At 41.7% G+C, this 21,809-nt stretch overlaps 1 protein-coding gene across 1 annotated transcript in view; it reads right to left on the bottom strand.

The window, feature by feature from the left end:
• Positions 1-21,809, bottom strand: part of ADAMTS12 (ADAM metallopeptidase with thrombospondin type 1 motif 12) — a 391,363-nt gene that overhangs the window by 116,724 nt on the left and 252,830 nt on the right. The window contains exons 13-14 of the mRNA XM_061393780.1: positions 19,428-19,561; positions 7,667-7,787 (exon numbers count right to left, since the gene is read on the bottom strand). Of these exons, the coding sequence (XP_061249764.1) occupies positions 7,667-7,787; positions 19,428-19,561 (255 nt within the window). The remainder of the gene's footprint in view (positions 1-7,666; positions 7,788-19,427; positions 19,562-21,809) is intronic.

The following is a 21,809-nucleotide window of genomic DNA, read 5'->3' as shown; positions in this document are numbered from 1 at the left end:
CCACTGCCCAGACTTGTACGGACACTGCACTCAACACTGAGGCCACAGCCCCGACCTGTGCTGTGAGTGCTCTTAGTGGGCTCCGCTCATATTCATGATCACATTAGTTTGTCACAGAGCCTAGAGGCCCCAAGCCAAAGTCCAGAATGTGCTTCATTATGGAATTAAGATGGGCATTGAAGTTATAATTTTTGTCAATTCTGAACTCTCTGTGAATTTAATCTTTTGACCATGAAGATCAGTGGTAGAACCTAGGGAGCTGCAGCCAGAAGTATTAAGCACATAAACACACAAAACCAATACAGGATGGGATCCAGGGGGTCAGGTACACAATTTCAGGCAGCTGCTGCTTTTCCTCCATTCCAGGAATCTCTTCTAAAGAAAGATATGGATGCTAATAGCAAGAGTTTAAGAACATTCTATGTGTTTCTTCTGCTCTCTAGATTCTAGACCTTTTTTTCAGCATGCTGAATTGTAGAAATGAAAAACTGTACGTAAGGTATATTAGACAGTGGAAACTGAATTAAGTATTGTGCTGAAAGACTTAAAGTCACTCTACTATGTGCATCAAATCTACTCAATAGATATGCAAATGTGTACTTAAAATATAAAATTAAAGGTGAACTTTATATGGTAACTGTTCTAGTTCCATAAAGAGATTTTAAACAAAAGTTGAGCATATTCTGGTTAGGACTAAATCAAGGAGGTAGGAATCAAGGCTGGTGGTTTGGGTCCTGAGTTAAGTGACACAATTAGTCGTAGGAGAGTTCCAGGGTGCTCAGAGAATGTGGTCCCTTGTTGCCAGCATCAGAACAAAGCAGGTCCGTGAGAATAAGCCCAGGATTTGGGTTAGTGGTCAGAGGACCTGGCATTGGAGGGGTCAAGAGAAGCCAATAAAGGCCACAGGAGTCCAGAAGGGTGGTTTTAGGAGGTCAATGGATTAAGTGCAAGAAGTTTAAAAAATACCAGAAAAGAGCTGCTGCTGCTGCTAAGTCGCTTCAGTCGGGTCCAACTCTGTGTGACCCCATAAACGGCAGCCCACCAGGCTCCCCCGTCCCTGGGATTGTCCAGGCAAGAACACTGGAGTGGGTTGCCATTTCCTGAAAGTGAAAAGTGAAAGTGAAGTCGCTCGGTCGTGTCCGACTCTTAGCGACCCCATGGACTGCAGCCCACCAGGCTCCTCCGCCCATGGGATTTTCCAGGCAAGAGTACTGGAGTGGGGTACCATTGCCTTCTTCGCAGAAAGAGCTAGCTAATATTAAAGATATTCCAGTTGAGCTCTTTCAAATCCTGAAAGATGATGCTGTGAAAGTGCCAATATGCCAGCAAATTTCGAAAACTCATCAGTGGCCACAGGACTGGAAAAGGGCAGTTTTCATTCCAATCCCAAAGAAAGGCAATGCCAAAGAATGCTCAAACTACCGCACAATTTCACTCATCTCACAGGCTAGTAAAGTAATGCTCAAAATTCTTCACGCCAGGCTTCAGCAATATGTGAACCGTGAACTTCCAGACATTCAAGCTGGTTTTAGAAAAGGCAGAGGAACCAGAGATCAGATTGCCAACATCTGCTGGATCATGGAAAAAGCAAGAGAGTTCCAGAAGAACATCTATTTCTGTTTTATTGACTATGCCAAAGCCTTTGACTGTGTGGATCACAATAAACTGTGGAAAATTCTGAAAGATATGGGAATACCAGACTACCTGACCTGCCTCTTGAGAAATTTGTATGCAGGTCAGGAAGCAACAGTTAGAACTGGACATGGAACAACAGACTGGTTCCAAATAGGAAAAGGAGTACGTCAAGGCTGTATATTGTCACCCTGCTTTTTTAACTTATATGCAGAGTACATCATGAGAAACGCTGGGCTGGAAGAAGCACAAGCTGGAATCAAGATTGCTGGGAGAAATATCAATAACCTCAGATATGCAGATGACACCACCCTTATGGCAGAAAGTGAAGAGAAACTCAAAAGTCTCTTGATGAAAGTGAAAGTGGAGAGTGAAAAAGTTGGTTTAAAGCTCAACATTCAGAAAACGAAGATCATGGCATCCGGTCCCATCACTTCATGGGAAATAGATGGGGAAACAGTGGAAACAGTGTCAGACTTTATTTTTTTGAGCTCCAAAATCACTGCAGATGGTGACTGCAGCCATGAAATTAAAAGACACTTACTCCTTGGAAGGAAACTTATGACCAACCTAGATAGCATATTCAAAAGCAGAGATATTACTTTGCCAACAAAGGTCTGTCTAGTCAAGGCTATGGTTTTTCCTGTGGTCATGTATGGATGTGAGAGTTGGACTGTGAAGAAGGCTGAGTGCCGAAGAATTAATGCTTTTGAACTGTGGTGTTGGAGAAGACTCTTGAGAGTCCCTTGGACTGCAAGGAGATCCAACCAGTCTGTTCTGAAGGAGATCAGGCCTGGGATTTCTTTGGAAGGAATGATGCTAAAGCTGAAACTCCAGTACTTTGGCCACCTCATGTGAAGAGTTGACTCATTGGAAAAGACTCTGATGCTGGGAGGGATTGGGGGCAGGAGGAGAAGCGGATGACAGAGGATGAGATGGCTGGATGGCATCACTGACTTGATGGACCTGAGACAGAGTGAACTCCAGGAGATGGTGATGGACAGGGAGGCCTGGTGCGCTGCGATTCATGGGGTCGCAGAGAGTCGGACATGACTGAGCGACTGAACTGAACTGAATATTAAAGATCAAGGTAAGTGAGTATTATAGAATCAAGGAGATTAGGCAGAAGGAAATAAATCATGCTGAGGAGCTGGGCAACAAGGGGTCAGTGTTCTAGACCAAAGAGAATGGGCTGCAGGAGTTTGGGATGAAGGCCAAGGCTCTGGGTGGCAAGCCCAGGGTGCCCTTGGAAGAAGATGGCTCTATATTCTCCTAACTTCCTTTTGAAACAGACTCCTAATTTAAATTCTCCCTAAGAGCGAAATGTCACAGTTGATTCCTGGTGGTTCTATCACCCAGATAGTGTGAGGAAACAAGCAGTGGGAAGAGTTACCATCTTATTCACTATTCTGTCCCCCATGCCAAGCACTCAATAGGTGCTCAATTTAAGTTTCTCAAGTAAAAGAGCAAGTAAGTGAATGAACAAATGAGTCAGGGAGTTCCTGTACTCTGGGCCTAAGTTCTTCAAACTGAAGACACTTTCCATCACAGTAACCATGTGCTACACCTAGATGCCATTTTTTTTCCCCTCTTTCTCCATGAGAGGAAATAGAAGTTATTGTGGAGGGTCTACAAGAGGATAGCCCTTTTGTTCCCCAAGCATGGTCTTACTTAAAGGACTAGATGTCACCATCTAGTATGCAGCATCAGATCTACTAAGCAGAGTTCCTCTTCCCAGAGAAAGATGGAAACAGCTGTTGGGACATTCCAGGGCAGCCATGAATAAAGACACCTCCGAAAAACTCTGCCCAACTTCAATACTTAGATATCAACAAATGATCAGCCTTGGTGCTGGAAATGGGGGACAACAAAATATACCATGGAGGATTGGAAGGGGCCTCAGAAATGGCCCAGAGGGGTGGCTTCCCCAAGGTCCATGGCAATCTAGACCAGTAACCCAGTCTTTTTGCCTCTGAGCATACTTCAACTCCACATCATCCTCTCTGTTTCTTAGAAGCACTCACAAAAAATACAGAAAAAGGCTTGACCAGTATTTCATGCCTCCATCATCAAAAGCAGCAGCAGCCAGAGAGGAGGAGGTATTGGGTATGACTGCCATGGACATCTCTAATGCAGACTTTTTCACCTATACTTCTGGATAAAAAGCTGACAGCCAGAGTAAAGCAGGACAAAAAGAGAGGAACTCAGGCAGAAGCCATGGATCAGTCTGGCCATGCAAGCTTTGAAGGATTCTTGACTCCTTGTGAGTGACTGAGCACATATTCTTGTTATTTCCTAGTCATGGAGATAATTTTGCCACAAGAGCTAGTCTGCACCTGTTGCCCAAGTTCATTTCTTTTCAGTGTTGCCTGATGGTGTTTCTTACTTCCCTTAGAAGAAAGATACCTGGTTTTCTTTCAAGGTCATGGTTAAGAACAGTGATAGCAAGGCTCTGGGGATCTAATGCACAAGTCCTGGAATAACAAAGCCATCTTCCGTCAATCACAGTCCCGTGTCACAGCTATGAACACACACTTGTTCTGGGAATAATTATCCAGAAGGAACTGTCACAAGCCACAGACTCTTGAGGGCAAATGGGACCCTCGTGACCAGCTTGCTATCAACAACAGCAGCTCTAGGTGGAGAGACAAAGAGAAAAGAATACTTTAGGACATGCACAAAAAGAGGAAGGATTCAGAGATTTCCATCTTTGGGCTGGCTCATCAATGAGCCAACTCATTGCAAAAGACCCTGATGCTGGGAAAGTTTGAAGACAGGAAGAGAAGGAGATGACAGAGGGTGAGATGATTGGATGGTATCATTGATTCAATTGACACAAGTTTGAGCAAACTTCAGGAGATGGTGAAGGACAGGGAAGCTTGGTGTGATACAGTCCATGGGTTAGCAAACAGTCAGATATGACTGAGCAAATGAATAACAATCTTTGGGCTAGAATCAGAAAGTGACTAAAACCCAATATTTTATTTTATTTTATTTATTTATTTTTTTAAAAACCCAATATTTTAATACTGGGTATGCAGTATTGTAATAATACTCATGCTACAAAAGAGTTACAACACTCCAGCAAAACCACAGGCTGGACATCTAGGAGAAAATACCTACTGAGATATTACGTCAACATAACTAGAGGATAAAGATTTGCTTCCTTTATTGTCAAAGGAATATAGAATCCACCCTATGAAAGACTTTTTTCACTGAAATTTACATGAGTAAATTGAATACCTACTATATATATATATATATATTCATATATTCATATATATCCTTTGTGTTTGCTGATTTGGGGCTGAGTGGAGAAAAAGCCTGAAAGACAATTCAGCCTTCAGATTGCATTGTGTTAGAAAAAAAGAATACAATAGAAGGTGCAAAAAGGGCAACAACACAAGATAGCATGTAAACAAGTACAGAAAATAACTAATACATTGGGTGTCTTCCAGGAGAGGAACTTTCTCTTTTGACTTTGGCCTTTGCATAAATCATCCTCTCCAATACAATCTGATTCCCTTTCACAAAATTTTCCATCACTGTTTAGCCTCACTCAATCTGGGAGTGGTGGTGGTGGCAGCCAGCTTCTTTACAATGTTTCTAGCTTTATTGGGCATGTAGCAAAAGTGGGTTCTGGCCAGTGTCCAGTGGGTATATGGAACACAGACCCCTAACTGATGCCGCAGAGTTTAGAATGAGTGCTTACTGGGTTTCTCCACTGTGCTGTGGGTGGCCGTGCCAGAGGGCTTTGAGAAAGCCATCAGGGTAAAAACAGCATAAAGTTGACACACTCTCCGGATGCCAAGAGCTATCAGAAAGCAGAAAGGCAATGGGGATAAAAATGCTTAGTGGTGGGCATACAGCCAGATGGACTGCAGTTTCTGAGGTAGGTGTGGTAGAGGGAGGGAAACTCAAGATGTTTCTGGTCCGTTTTCCTCACCCCTAGGACACCAGGGCAGAGATGAGATCCCAGAACTAAAGCCTGATTTCCTAAGGGCTTAAAAGGTTAAGTGGTAGAGATTTGAGACTGAAAACTATGCTTTTCAAAGGAGTTACCATAACATTATGGAGAAAGTGAAAGTGAAAGTCATTCACTTGTATCCGACTCTTTGCAACCCCATGGACTATACAGTCCATGGAATTCTCCAGGCCAAAATATTGGAGTGGACAGCCTTTCCCTTCTCTGGGGCATCTTCCCAACCCAGTGACTGAACCCAGGTCTCCCACATTGTGAGTGGATTCTTTACCAGCTGAGCCCCTGGGGAAACCCAAGAACACTGGAGTGGGTAGCTTATTTCCTTCTCCAGCGGATCTTCCTGACTCAGGAATCGAGCTGGGGTCTTCTGCATTGCAGGCGGATTCTTTACCAACTTAGCTATCAGGGAAGCTCTGTTATGGAGAAGGAAATGACAACCCACTCCAGTAATCTTGCCTGGAAAATCCCATGGACAGAAAAGCCTGGTGGGCTACAGTCCAGAGGGTCGTAAAAAGTGGGACACAACTGAGAGACTAAGCATGCACACCATTATGTTAAAAGCATACCACGTCTGAGGCCAAAGATACAAAGCCCCACAAAAAAGAAAGAAAACAGAGGTTAAATAAAGGAATGCAATTTTAAGTCTGACTTTTACTAATCCAAGTAAATAAGGTCATATCTAAATAACGAAATCATTTACATAACACCTTTGTAAAGACTGAATAAATATTAGCTATCACAGGACACTTGACCATACACTTAAGATAAATGGGTTGTCATTCACATCCTTAGTAAAATGCAAAAGATGTCTCATGCATAATAAAGCTTTCAAATAGTAGACATGAAATATAATCCCACAACGGTAATTTGAAAGGGCAGGACAAGCATTTCACTTTACAATTTTACCTTCCTGGTTCAATAGCCAAAGATCAAAAAATGGGGATGGAAGTTAAATTTGGGTTATCCACTATTATGTGTACTAGGGAACAACAGGTCACTTAATGAATAATCTCTTGGGCGAACTTAGTCACTTCATCCCAGGTGGTAAGCATGTCTAGAAGGGAGGTGCCCCAGGATCCGACTTCTGCCCTGGGCGTCACCCCAGCCCGGACACAGGGGTACTGTCCCATCTCTACCTGGGTGGAGCACACTGGCCTCCCTACTCCCAGCATCTGCTTTCCTTGGAATCCAGAGAATCAACCACTGGACCCCTTACCTCCCCAGAGTAGCCTCAAGCAATGATTGATGAGAGCTGCCTTGTACTGTCTCAACTCCTTCTCTCCTGGGCAGGGAAAATTCTGAAGTACAACAACTTCCATACTGGCTCCCATATAATGTAACTGGCTTAATGACACTCCCTTCCTGTCTGGTTATTTCTGGGGAGGAGCGAGGGTGATGAGCTCTCCAACCCCAAAGATCATTAGTACCCTGAAGTTGTTAAAGGAAGAAATCTCAAAAAAGGTAATCATGGAGAAGTAAGGGTGGGGTGTGGGTAAGGAGGGCATGTTAGCTGGGAGAAGCCACCTGGAGAGACTTAAGGCACCACTGGGAGAGACCCTCTTATGGGGAGGGATTGGGAATAAGAGCAAATTGAAGTAACCCTGCCTTGCTTCTCCTCTGGTCCTAAAGCTACATCCTGATTCTTCTGCCTTTAAACCCACTGTTGGCTTCTCTGCCCTCAATTATGGAACCTGCCCCATGTCTGCATCCTCCTCCACCAACTTTTCATCCCTTCTCTCCCTCAGGTCTTGGTCCACTGGCCTTCAGCCCTGGATCCTCTCCCAGGGATCACACTATTAAACCTGGTCCTGTGGGCAGCCACTCAGCCATCTTAAATCCCTAGTGCAAAGTAATGCTTCCTGCAGTCACTTAGCAATCAATCCCTTTTCTACAACTGCCAAGGAGCCTTTGTAGTCAAGGCTATATCTATTTTGAATTCTGTGAAAGTTACAATCTGCTTAAAAAGTTACAATCTGCTAAAAAAAAAAAAAATAGCACTCCATCTTGACCTTCATCCTCAGTCCCCTGACACTGAAATTATTTGTTTATTACCAGATCCTTCTTTCTGCTTAAACATCTTCTTCACGGTCTGGCAGGCTGAGCCATCCCCAAGGCACACACCACAGCGGTCCTCTGTGGCGTTGGAGTCGATCTCATAATCGCAGCCAACCATCTGCGAAGAAGAGAGGTTAAGGGTGAGTGACACGGGCAGGAGATGCCACGCCTGCCCTGGACCTCTGACTCTTCTTCCCCCTTTGCTCTGGATGAGATCAGGGCTGACGACAGGTGGATGTGTTTTACACTTGTTATGTTACATACAAAATGTACACGCTAGTCATTGTTCCTATATCAAGTATTGACTACAGAGTTGGTGGCCAAGATACATACTTGGTGTCCAAGAAACAACTGGAAAGTGCCCTAAAACACTAACTCACATGGATTAGGACACAGAAATACTGACCACTGACTTGTACATGGCAGTTGGTGGTGGTGGTTTAGTCTCTAAGTCATGTCCGACTCTTGCAAGCCCAAGGATTGTAACCTACCAGGCTCCTCTGCCCATGGGATTCTCTAGGCAGGAATACTGGAGTGGGTTGCTATTTCCTTCTCCAGTACATGGCACGAAGAAGAATAAAGAATAGAAATGGAGTCTATAAAAACACATTTCCTTTTCCTGGTGGCGGCCAGAGCAATACTCAAAGCATCCACTGATGATAAAGGAAACACTGCTTAGAGGGAAACGAGGTGTGCACTGAATGGGTCTGCGGTTTCCCCTGAGCCAGAAGCAGAATTGAAAACAGTTTCAAAAACAAAACAGTGAAAAACGTCTTGGAATCAAGAGTCATTGGAGCAGCGAATCTCTTTCAGATGTGCAAACCTCATGCCCTCTCCTCTCTAATGAGATTCCCAGGGATGATGCAGTGGCTATAGTCATTGTCACCTACAGTCAGTTGTTCACTCCCTTTACTTTCCTGATTTCATGCTGAGACCACTCCAGTCCCACACAGGATGAGATCTCGGCCGTGCAGACCCACATCAGACTCTTGGGAGCCTCCTATGACCCCAGCCCCTACTACACGTCACACTTATAGTATCCCAGCCATCCTGACCTCCTTCCTTCCAACTACACAGGAGAAACTGGTTGTTTCTCCCCTGAGCCAGGACTAATCTTGCTCATGTGCCCTGGACCCGATCCTTTCTCAGTGTTCTGTCTGTTGGTCCTTCCCAACCATCATCCTTCCCTCTCCATCTTCCTTCTCCTCTGCCTACCAGTACAACCAAGTCTTTCCCATCCAATATCCATACTGGAAAGGAGAATATTAAACTTGGGGTGTTTGGTGGCATCAGATACCCAAGAATGGTAACATTCAGATGGAAAGTCATGAAACACGTGAGATTCCGCTGAAGTCCTTTGTTGCTGGCTCTTTTCTATGGCTTGTATTCCTTAACCACATTTCAATGATAGAAAAAGGGAAAAACACATCATAATCTCTTAGTGGGATTTGTCTTTTCTGTTTGGGAAGAAGAATTGTGCCCAAGTAGTTTTTTTCTCTCTCTCAAAGATAAGTTCCTTTCTTACTTTAAAGCCACCTTGAATCGCCTGAAAGGAATAACCATTTAGGTCTTTAAATATATTCTCCCTCCACTAGCTAAATAGAGGATGAATGCCCACAGATAGAAAATGGCACCATTCCTCAGTTTAACCATCTCTGACTTTCTTTATGTTTGAAGATTGTGCCACTTGACTCAATTGGGAAACACAAAATGCTGCTGCTGCTAAGTCGCTTCAGTTGTGTCCAACTCTGTGCGACCCCATAGATGGAAGCCCACCAGGCTCCTCCATCCATGGGATTTTCCAGGCAAGAGTACTGGAGTGGGGTGCCATTGCCTTCTCCGCACAAAATGCTAAGAGATTTAAAAAACTCAATCACACTAATCACGATGGAAAGGAAAGAAACAGTCTGGATATGTGCCTTTAGTGGCTATAGGTAAAATGCCAGCCCTTCACAAGTGATGTATTTATGTCAAGCTTGATCATCTTCTAATAAGCTAAACTTTACACATCCTATTCCCAGCGACTTCATTTCTTCACTAATTTGGAATGAGCCAGGGAAACATACTTTGCAACATAGTAAAGTGTTTTTAAACATCTGTACCAAGAGGGGAATGGATTAAAAAATATGAAGAGGGACTTCCCTGGTGGTCCAGTGATTAAGACTCTGAGTTTCTACTGTAGGGGCCATGGGTGAAATCCTTGGTTGGGGAACTAAGAGCCTGAAAGCAGCATGGAGTGCCAAAAAATAGTGGGAAAACATGAAGAAAAAGGAAAGAAGTTCAGAAAAACAAACATCTCGAGCGCATCTTTCTCCTCCACCAATATCTGCCTGCATCCCTCGGGGGGCAGGGGTGGGGAAGGAAACACACCCCCGTCAGATGCTGACCCAGAGCACAGCACATGGTGCTGGTGGAGACTTCACCCTCTGCTCCTCCAGCAGCCGCGCACAGCACAGTCAACGCTGAACTGAGTACAGAACCGAAGGCTTGGAAGGTGGAAGCCCATCCTCCTGACTACACAGAACCTGTAAGGCTCTCAAGGAAAAACGAACAGACATCCCTTTCTTCCGTGCCCTGTGATCTGGCAACAGGGCTACGATGGATAACACTGTCTTTCTGCCTTCAGCAGGTCAGAGTGGGCTGTGCTGCTGCCACCAATGCAACGACGACTCCAGGAAGGCTCTCCTCCCGGTGACTCTTAGGAGGTCAGACAGCCACCCCACAGGCTGCATTTCTTTACAAAAGGAAATCACTCTAATTTCCTATCACTATTTCTTTTTTTTTTTAAACAGCTTTCTTGGGGTGTAGCTGATATATAAAATACTATACATATTTAATTTTATAATTTGATGAGTTTGGACTCATACAAACACCTGTGAAACCATCGTCACAATTAAGGCAATAGATATATCCATCTGATCCAAAAGTTTTCTTGTATCCCTTTTTTTTGTGTGTATGGTAAGAACACTTAACATGAGATCTACCCATTTCATAAGTTTTTAAGGGAACAATAGAGTGTTGTTAACCACAGGCAATACATTGTATAGCAAAGCTCAAGCCATATTCATCTTGTGTAAGTGAAATTTTATACTTGTTGAACAGCAACTCTCCATTGTTCCCTTAGCAACCACTGTTCTCTGTCTCAGTAAGTTTGACTATTTTAGATTCTCCTATATGTAGAATCTTGTAGCATTTGTCCTTCTGTGATTGACCTGTTTCACTTAGCATAATGTTCCTAGGCTCATTCATATTGCCAAAATGACAGAATTTACTTCTTTTTTAAAGTTGAACAATATTCTATGATATGCATATACCACATTTTCTTTATCCATTCATTTATTGATGAACATCTGGGTTGTTTCCATTCATATCTTGACTAGTGTGAATAATGTCACTATGAACTTGGAAGTCCAGATATCATTTTAAGATCCTGATTTCATTCCTTTGGATATATACCTAGAACTGGAATTGTTAGGTCTTATGGTAAAAATTAAATTTTAATCACAAACTAAATATTTAAATTTAATTAAAGTTAAATATGTATCTAAGTATTTTAATTTAATCAAAATTAAATATTTTAATTTAATTAAAATTAAATATTTTAATTTAATTAAAACTAAATTATTTTTAATTTTTTAATTTTTTTCCATAGTGGCTGCATCACTGTACATTCCCACCAACTGTGCACAGGATTCCAATTTCTCCACATCCACACCAATACTCACTATCTCATATGTGTTGGTAACAGCCATCCTAACAGCTGTGAGGTGATAGCTCATGAGTTTCACTTGTATTTCTCATGTTTAATGATGTTGAGCACCTTTTCACATATCTGTTGGCCATTTGCATATCTTCTTTGGAGAAATGTCTATTCAAGTCTTTTGTTCATTTTTAAATCAGGTTATTTTTCTGCTATTGAATTGTAGGAGTTTCTCATATGTTTTAGATATTAACTTCTTATTATATATATAGTATGCAAATTTTTCTCCCATTCTGTAGGTTGCCTCTTTACTCCGATGGCTATTTCCTTTCCTGTGCAGAAGTGTATCACCAGTTCTTGGCCCTGTCATCTGAACTGAAGAGTATCCTATCTTGAGTATTACATAGAGAAATCAGGTCCCAGTCTTTCAGTGGGGCTTTTACCCCTATGTAAGTAAATAAGTAACGTATTTTCTTACCTAATTCTCATTTTTTCATCATGAGTTAACACTGTTTTACTTAGGAAATTCTCATATAACAAGACTGAAATACCAACTGGTGCCTTGACCTAATCCACTGAGAATGTCGTTATTTCTTTCTGCAGTCCCTTGGCAAAGGCAGAGACTGGAAGAATGCCTGGTTCCAAGATGAGATTCATTCCCAGCCAATGGAACTTTAGTGTGAAGATAGGGCCAGTTATGCTTAACTGAGAACAGGTAAATGACATTGTCCTTTAACAAATGGGACAGCAGCAGTAATGCTTTCTTACCATAACACTAAGGGCCAGGAGCCTGGATCTGGTCTTCTGGAGAGATAGTTGGCCCAGAGAAATTGCCACCTGGGTGTTCAGCCAATCACTGAGTTGGCCAAAATGGCCATGACAGAGAACAAAGAGGAGTTGGAAAGATGGTGAGAGCAATGAGAAGCGAAGCTAACTTACGACAGGTGGGAAGACTGTCAGGGAAGCCTGAGGACTCAGTGGGGGTGAAAAACACTGATTTATAAGGGAATTCACAAAGGCAAATTATTATTTTAAGAAGTGTACAGTAAACTTATTATAAAGGCAAAAATCATTATGGTAGGTTGATCAGAATCAGGGTCCTAGGGTGAGAGGCTGATGGATGGCTAAGAGAAGACCAAGGGATGGTTGATATGACAGTTCAAGGCATCAAGGCTGATTGGGAAGGAAATGAAGCCAAAGCTGCACTGACTGGGAGAAAAGGGAAGAACAAAGGAACTGAAAGTCAGAGAACTGGTTACCAAAAGGGTGAGTGATCTGGAAGACTGGTATCCTGTCTTAAGACAGCAGGTAAGACTGCAAAGCTGGGATAGTAGGAAGAGGGGTGGGAATATCTGTTCATATATTTAAAAGCTTATTGCATGTCATACTTGTGATTAAAAATAAATGACATCCTGAAAGTCATTGTTTAAATTTGTATCTGTGATAAATAAGCTTAGAAGTTCAGAGAATAGAAAGGCCAGAAATAAACCCATGCATTTATGGTCAGTTAACATGAAAAAGGAGGCAAGATTATGCAATGGGGAAAAGACTCTTCAATAAGTGATGCTGAGAAAACTCAACAGCTACATGTAAAAGAGTGAAATTAGAACATTCTCTAATATCATATAAAAAAATAAACTCAATATGGATTAAAGACCTAAGTGTAAGATCAGATACTCAAAAACTCCTAGAGGAAAACACAGGCAGAATACTCTTTGACATAAATCACAGCAATATTGTTTTGGATCCATCTCCTAGAGTAATGGAAACAAGAGCAAAAATAAACAAATGGGACCATATCAAACTTAAAAGCTTTTGCACAGCAAAGGAAACCATAAAGAAAATGAAAAGACAACCTATGGAATGGGAGAAAATATTAGTAAATGAGGCAACTGACAAGGGACTAATTTCTAAAATAAGCAAACAGCTTATACAGCTCAACAGCAAAAATAAATAAATCAAATAACAAAATAGAAGACCTAAATAGACATTTCTCAAAGAAGATAAACAGATAGCCAATAAGTACATGAAAATACACTCAACGTCACTAATTAGCCAAATGCAAATCAAAACTACAATGAGGCATCACCTTACACTGGTCAGAATGGCCATCCTTGAAAAGTCTACAAATAATAAATGCTGGAGAGGGTGCAGAGAAAAGGTAACCATCCTACATCATTGGTGGGAATGCAAATTGGTGCAGCCACTCTGGAGAACACTACAGAGATTCCCTTAAAAGATAAAAATAGAGTTGCCAAATGATCCAATAATCCTATTCTTGTGCATATATCCAGAGAAACTCTAACTCAAAAAGACACATGAACCCCAGTATTCATAGCAACATTATTTATAGTAGTCAAGGTGTGGAAGCAACCTAAATGTCCATCAATAAATGAATGGATAAAGACAATGTGGTGTATATGTACAATGGAATATCACTCAGACCAGGAGGCGCTAGTAGTAAAGAACTGGCCTGCAATTCAGGAGACATAACAGGTTTGATCCCTGGGTCAGGAAGATCCCCTGGAAAAGGGAATGGCAATCCACTCCAATATTCTTGACTAGAGAATCCCATGGACAGAGGAGCCCGGCAGGCTACATTCCATAGTGTCACAAAGAGTTGGACATATGAAGAAACATGCATGCAAAGAAGAATGAAATAATGTCATTTGCAGCCATATCGACGGACCTAGAGATTGTCATATAAGTGACGTAAATTAGAGAAAGACAAATACCATGATATCACACATATGTGGAATCAACAAAAATGATACGAAGTAACTTATTTATGAAACAGAAATAGACTCACAGACACAGAAAACAAACTTAGCTACCAAAAGGGAAAGAGGCTAGAGGGATAAATTAGGGATCTGAGATTAACAGATACATACTACCCTAAATGAAATACATAAACAATAAGGTACTGTATAGATGCTACCTATTGATCTCTACCTACTATTCAGCACAAGGAACAATATTCAATACCTTGTAATAACCTATAGTGGATAAGAATCTGAAAAAGCATATATATATATATATATATATTCATTCCCTGGTAACTCAGCTGGTAAAGAATCGTCCTACAATACAGGAGACCCCAGTTTGATTCCTGGGTCCAGAAGATCCCCTGAAGAAGGCACAGGCTACTGACTCCGGTATTCTTGGGCTTCCCTGGTGGCTCAGAGAGTATCGACCTGTAATGCGGGAGATCTGGGTTCAATCCCTGGGTTGGGAAGATTCCCTGGAGGAGGGCATGGCAACCCACTCCAGTATTCTTGCCTGGAGAATCCCCATGAACAAAGGAGCCTGACAGGTTACAGCCCATGGGGTGGCAAAGAGTTGGACATAACTGAACAACTATGCATAGCACAGCACAGCATACTGAATTACTTTGCTGAATGCCTGAAACACTGTAAGTCAACTACACTTCAATAAAAAGTAAATTACATAAAAAGAAAGGAAGATACCAAGTTACCTAGGGAGAGATATCAGTCCAGCCCTGTACTTCATATGAGAATTCAACAGCAGAAGAGAGAAGAGCAATATTTGCAAAATTTAGGGGGAAAGACAGTGTGATGCCCCAAATTTTGTACCCAGTCAAGTGTCCTTCAAGAAAAAAGCAAATTTATACATATTTTTAAACGAGAAAGAACTCTGAGGATGCTGTATCCATTAATGCTAAAAACTCTAGCAGAAGGTGAGTGTAAATCTTTCCCAAAAAAGGACAGGAGAAAATAATTTGACTGCAAATACCACTTAAAATCTTAGTCTTGTGTAGATACAGAGGGTAAATGAAATAGTAGAAAAAAATTCAATAAATAGAAAAAAATTCAATAAATAGAAAAAAAAGCAGCTTAGAAATTCAGTACAGGTTAAAAAAAAAATGGGAGAGGAACACAGAGTTACTTCTCCTAAAAAAATTCAGTTCTGATCAGCATTCAATAATCCCCTTGACAACAAAATCTGCAAATCTAACATGCCAAAATGGTGGCAAACATCATTATTTCAAAATAGCTAAATATATGAGTATAAGCAACTATAGCAGGTATTTATATGACCATAAGCAAGCATTTTCATATACACAAAGATGAATCAGATACCATATACATTTTTTTCTGATGGTATAACTTTTCCTTTCAATACATGTTCAGTTCCCTTTGAAAAAAACTGTAGTAAATGAATAAGAAGACTAACAAAAGCTGAAAATAACTACAATTTGGATCTTTAAAAGATAAACTGCATTCAGGCTATTACGGTAAATTTGATTTGACATAATTTCTCAGCTTAAAAACTTATCTCAGTGTGGTATAGACATAAAGTGAGTAATTAATGTTTCTAAAAGACCTTTACTGGTTTCTAGAAAGAAAAAAGCAAGCTGATAGAATCTGACTTATTCTATTAAGCTGATTTAATTGGCTTCAAGAGAGATATCCTACACCCCTTATGTTTCCGTTCAAACTACTTGCTTTTTCCATCAAAAGCTAAAGACAGTCTCTATACAGGCAAAGGTATTTAGGTCTAAAAGATAATTTTAGCATCACATTCATTTCTTGATGACTAAAGTTCTCAGCCCTAACAGCATATGGCAATCACCTGAGGAGTCTTAAAAATACCAATGCCTAGTCTCCACATCCAGGTGATTCTGAATTAATAGGGTGGAGATAGAGCCAGATATCAGTATGGTTTTTAAAAGCTCTCCAGCTGATTCTAATAGGCAGCCAGACCGGAAAACCGCTGTATTAAATGGCCATGGGGCTGTTGGGGCCTAAATTAGCCAAACTTTTTCCCACTCTGGGGAACAGACCTAACCTAAAATATATTAATTATTTTTGGCTCTTTGCAGCTACAATGGTAATTAGTGTGTCAGGAAGAGAATTTTGCCTGAGTTCCTTCTAATTTAGAGTCCGATTATGACCTGCTGTTAGCTCACCCAGTCCTGGGAAACATACACTGCCTCCCTGTGCCTTGGTCAGGACTGGAATAAGTCCATCAGCACCTGCAGGGTGATAAATTCACCTTCCCAGGTGCTAAACACTGACGGCCAGGATCGTCTCATGGTGATAACTCAGTCCAGTAGAAAAACTGTGAAAATTACTTGCAAAAATGAGTAAAATACATTAAGAGCTTTTGGTGTGCCATGGGCTCTGTTAAGGGCTTTACATATAAAACTCTATTTAATCTAAAAAGATATGTTAATATCTCAATTCTATGAAAGATAAATGAGTCTTAAAAAGATGTATAGAGTTACACAGCTTGGAAATAGTGGTATTAGGTTGAGATTCTAGAGCCTAAGCACTAAGCCCTTCAGTTCAGTTCAGTTCAGTTGCTCAGTCGTGTCTGACTCTTTGCGACCCCATGAATCACAGCACTCCAGGCCTCCTGGTCCATCACCAACTCCAGGAGTTCACTCAGACTCATGTCCACTGAGTCAGTGACCCCATCCAGCCATCTCATCCTCTGTCGTCCCCTTCTCCTCCTGCCCCCAATCCCTCCCAGCATCACAGTCTTTTCCAATGAGTCAACTCTTCGCATGAGGTGGCCAAAGTACTGGAGTTTCAGCTTTAGCATCATTCCTTCCAAAGAAATCCCAGGGCTGATCTCCTTCAGAATGGTCTGGTTGGATCTCCTTGCAGTCCAAGGGACTCTCAAGAGTCTTCTCCAACACCACAGTTCAAAAGCATCAATTCTTCAGCGCTCAGCCTTCTTCACAGACCAACTCTCACATCCATACATGACCACTGGAAAAACCATAGCCTTGACAAGATGGGCCTTTGTTGGCAAAGTAATGTCTCTGCTTTTGAATATGCTATCTAGGTTGGTCACAACGTTCCTTCCAAGGAGTAAGCGCTTTTAATTTCATGGCTGCAGTCACCATCTGCAGTGATTTTGGAGCCCCCAAAAATAAAGTCTGACACTGTTTCCACTGTTTCTCCATCTATTTCCCATGAAGTGATGGGACCGAATGCCATGATCTTCGTTTTCTGAATGTTGAGCTTTAAGCCAACTTTTTCACTCTCCACTTTCACTTTCATCAAGAGACTTTTGAGTTCCTCTTCACTTTCTGCCATAAGGGTGGTGTCATCTGCATATCTGAGGTTATTGATATTTCTCCTGGCAATCTTGATTCCAGCTGGTGCTTCTTCCAGCCCAGCGTTTCTCATGATATACTCTGCATATAAGTTAAATAAGCAGGGTGACAATCTACAGCCTTGACGGACTCCTTTTCCTATTTGGAACCAGTCTGTGGTTCCATGTCCAGTTCTAACTGTTGCTTCCTGACCTGCATATAGATTTCTCAAGAGGCAGGTCAGGTGGTTTGGTATTCCCATCTCTTTCAGAATTTTCCACAGTTTATTGTGATCCACACAGTCAAAGGCTTTGGCATAGTCAATAAAGCAGAAATAGATGCTTTTCTGGAACTCTCTTGCTTTTTCCATGATCCAGTGGATATTGGCAATGTGATTTCTAGTTCCTCTGCCTTTTCTAAAACCAGCTTGAACATCAGGAAGTTCACGGTTCACATATTGCTGAAGCCTGGCTTGGAGAATTTTGGGCATTACTTTACTAGCATGTGAGATGAGTGCAATTGTATGGTAGTTTGAGCATTCTTTGGCATTGCCTTTCTTTGGGATTGGAATGAAAACCGACCCTTTCCAGTCCTGTGGCCACTGCTGAGTTTTCCAAATTTGCTGGCATATTGAATGCAGCACTTTCACAGCATCATCTTTCAGGATTTGAAAGAGCTCCACTGGAATTCCATCACCTCCACTAGCTTTGTTCGTAGTGATGCTTTCTAAGGCCCACTTGACTTCACATTCTAGGATATCTGGCTCTAGATGAGTGATTATACCATCGTGATTATCTGGGTTGTGAAGATCTTTTTTGCACTGTTCTTCTGTGTATTCTTGCCACCTCTTCTTAATATCTTCTGCTTCTGTTTGGCCCATATCATTTCTGTCCTTTATCGAGCTCATCTTAGCATGAAATGTTCCCTTGGTGTCTCTAATTTTCTTGAAGAAAAAAAGCCCTTATGCTTTACTAACACTTAGTTATTTTCATATAGCTTTTCTTTCATTGATTAAAAATACCTTCTCTTTATTTATTTTTGGCCATGGTGCATGGCATGTGGGATCTTAGTTCCCTGACCAAGGATCAAACCCGTGCCCCCAGCTGTGTAAGCACTGAGTCTTAATCACGGGACCATCAGGGATGTCCCCAAAACACCTCCTCTTTAAACTGAGGTTTATGACCAAGTACTGGATCTCAAAACTTGTTCCTTAGTTCCTTGCAAAATAGACTGTAAGCAATGGGAGAAATTGCTTGTACATATAAAGGCATTAAAAAATCAGTTTGGTCACTCAGTCATGTCTGACTCCTTGTGACCCCATGGACTGCAGCACACTAGGCTGCCCTGTCTATCACCAACTCCCAGAGCTTGCTCTAACCCATATCCATTGAGTCCATGATGCCGAGTCTGATTAAAAATCAGACCCAAGTAATTTATATAAAGGCAAGAGTTTCTTAATGGAGTCAATGTGAAAAGTTAAACTGATATCAGAAGACCTGGTTTATAATTATCTGTCATGCCATCTCTCTTTCTAAGGTGATCATGTTGGTGATCAAGGTGAATTAAATATCAAAATGCTTTGTGAAAAACACTATATAGTTGTTTATTAGTTTTTCCTCAAATTTACTGTTGGCAAGTAACCAATGAGTAATTCAAAGCCACTGAAATAATTCGAGTTGCCTTTTCCTAATAATTCCTCCAAAGAATTATTCCTCAGAAGAATAATTTGATTCTTCTTCAATTTGACTCAGCTCCATGCCTGAAATATCACAGAGCGCGTCAACAGCTCAAGAAATGAAGACAACAGCAGGAGGACATTTGGTTTCTAACTGTGACCTTGATGAACACTGAAAAGTCTTGTCTCAGACTGTATAAAAATACCAGTCCACATGCAAATACCACAAAAGCAAAAGATTAAAACATTTAACTTTCCAAATTAATAAAAAGTCACGATTTTATAAAGTTGTAGATTAAGGAAACATACCCAATACCTTACACATGCCATTAATACAGACATTTCTGCTGTTGCCGCCTTCAAAGCAAGGGGTACCATCAATGACAGCATCCAGCATTTTCTCGGAAAAGTGGCCATCTATGGGTCGGCAGTAGAGCTCACAAGGACGTGCTGAAGTGAAAAAGAGACAAAAGCTCGCAAATTAGCTTCCCAGCTCAGCACCCTTCCCCCAGGATTTGTACACAGGACCCCCCAGGTGTCATCAATCTGAAGATTCCCATCTTCCACCTTTCTATGACACATGCTGTAATGGGGACTTCTTTCTTTTAAAGAGGTTTACAATAAATTAAACTGGGAAGACTGCTTTAAAATGCTGTCTTTTGTAACAAATGAGGAGACCTTTCAACCCAATGTTCAACTGTGCTTATAAAAATAAGGTACTGAGTATCTGGGGTTAACCTAGAAAATAAGTAGTAGAAACCAGAGGTGCCAGACTGCAGACAAGCATGATGCTTGCCTACTCTTTGCAGCAAAGTAAGCAGACCACTGTGGGAGATCCTTCCATGGGGGCCAGCTCATTGCTAATACCACTGCCTCTATCATAAACCAACCCAACAAATATTCTCCCTTACTCTCTTCAAGAAGTCCTTGGACACAGGTTTACAACCACATAGAAACAAAAGATCTGTGTTTTATCCAAAGCAGAAGCCAACCTGCTTATCACAGTGGTCCCTCCCACTGTGCTAGGTCCTGCATTGAATCCATTTTAAGGCCCAATTTTCTGTTCACTTGTGAATGAAGATGGATGATCTCCCACATATAAATGTTCTAAAGATTTATATAATAAAATTCGTATCTATTTGTAAGTACTTAGAATAACCAGAAAAGGAGATAACTTTCAAAACATAAATTGCCTTAAAAATTTTAATAGATAATACATGTACATGCATGCATGCTCGGAGAAGGCAATGGCACCACACTCCAGTACTCTTGCCTGGAAAATCCCATGGATGGAGGAGCCTGGAAGGCTGCAGTCCATGGGGTCACCAAGAGTTGGACACGACTGAGTGATTTCCTTTTCACTTTTCACTTTCCTGCATTGGAGAAGGAAATGGCAACCCACTCCAGTGTTCTTGCCTGGAGAATCCCAGGGACGGCGGAGCCTGGTGGGCTGCCGTCTCTGGGGTCGCACAGAGTCAGACACGACTGAGCAACTTAGCAGCAGCAGCAGCAGCAAGCATGCTAAGTCGCTTCAGTCATGTTCGACTCTTTGCCATTGTATGGATTGTAGACTGCCAGGTTCCTTTGCCTATGGGATTGTCCAGGCAAGAATACTGGAGTTGGTTGCCATGCCCTCCTCGAGGGGATCTTCCATGACCCAAGAATCAAATCCGTGTCTCTTAGGTCTCCTGCATTGGCAGGCGGGTTATTTACCACTAGGACACCTAGGAAGCCCTATATGTGTATATAATAAGAATTCAAATAGTAATTTTCTTTGAATATTATGTCTTGTTTTTTTTTTAAGTTAAAAATCTAAGATTATCCCCTTCAGAAATGTCCTTTTGGGACCTCTTCTGGGTCTGCTTACTGGGGAACGTGCTGTTAATTTCTTGGTGTTGTGACCAGCTGAGGGCTTGATGAGACCAGCCATAAGTCCATTTGCCATGAACACACCTCAGTGTGGCTGGGCCCCAAATGCAAGCCAGTGTGCACAGCTCTAGGTGTGGGTACTCAGGGATGCCATGATCCACGTGGTGAATAAATAAAAATGTACAAGTTACACAAATATAACTATGAGCAAAACTCAAACACGGAAACTCGGGAGAAATTTGAGTCAGAGCTTCTAAAGCATCTGCTCAAAACTCAAAGGAGAAAGGTAAAAGTGCATAAAGAATACCAACTGATTTTATATAAAGTGCAGTGGATAATTTGTCTGAGAATACGAATGAAGTTAACATGAGTTGGGGCGATCACTCCACAAAGCACCAACAGCAAAGGACCAGAAGATTCCAGGAACAAGGCATAGCCCAGGGTTACTGTAAATCTTCACTCCTGGCAGCATGATTAGCTCTGTCACTGCCTGAACTGGAATAGAAGTGCTTAGAGGAGCCACCTGGGAGCAATTTTGCTCTTTCAGAGATGAGAGCATCCACCCAGGTATGCTGAGTCCAAGTGATCTGGGAAGCAACCACGGAAATATCAGCCTGTCAAGCAGAAGGATGGAGGCCGGGGAAGCACTTTTAAATGAGGCTTTGATTTGAGCTTTAGAATTTAGATTTGAGATTTTGTATTGATATCGGGACACATTAAACCCAAAGAGGAAGCACCCCTGAATTATTGTGGCGCTTTTCTAAAGGAATTACCTGTTCAGCCTGCTGGGAGGGCTGGGACTAGAGGTGCCTAAACTGAAAAGTGAAAT

Source organism: Bos javanicus, chromosome 20, assembly GCF_032452875.1.
Source record: "Bos javanicus breed banteng chromosome 20, ARS-OSU_banteng_1.0, whole genome shotgun sequence".
Lineage (NCBI taxonomy): Eukaryota > Metazoa > Chordata > Mammalia > Artiodactyla > Bovidae > Bos > Bos javanicus.
The sequence above is the reverse complement of the archived record's forward strand: the minus strand, read 5'-3'. Positions and strand labels throughout refer to the sequence as shown.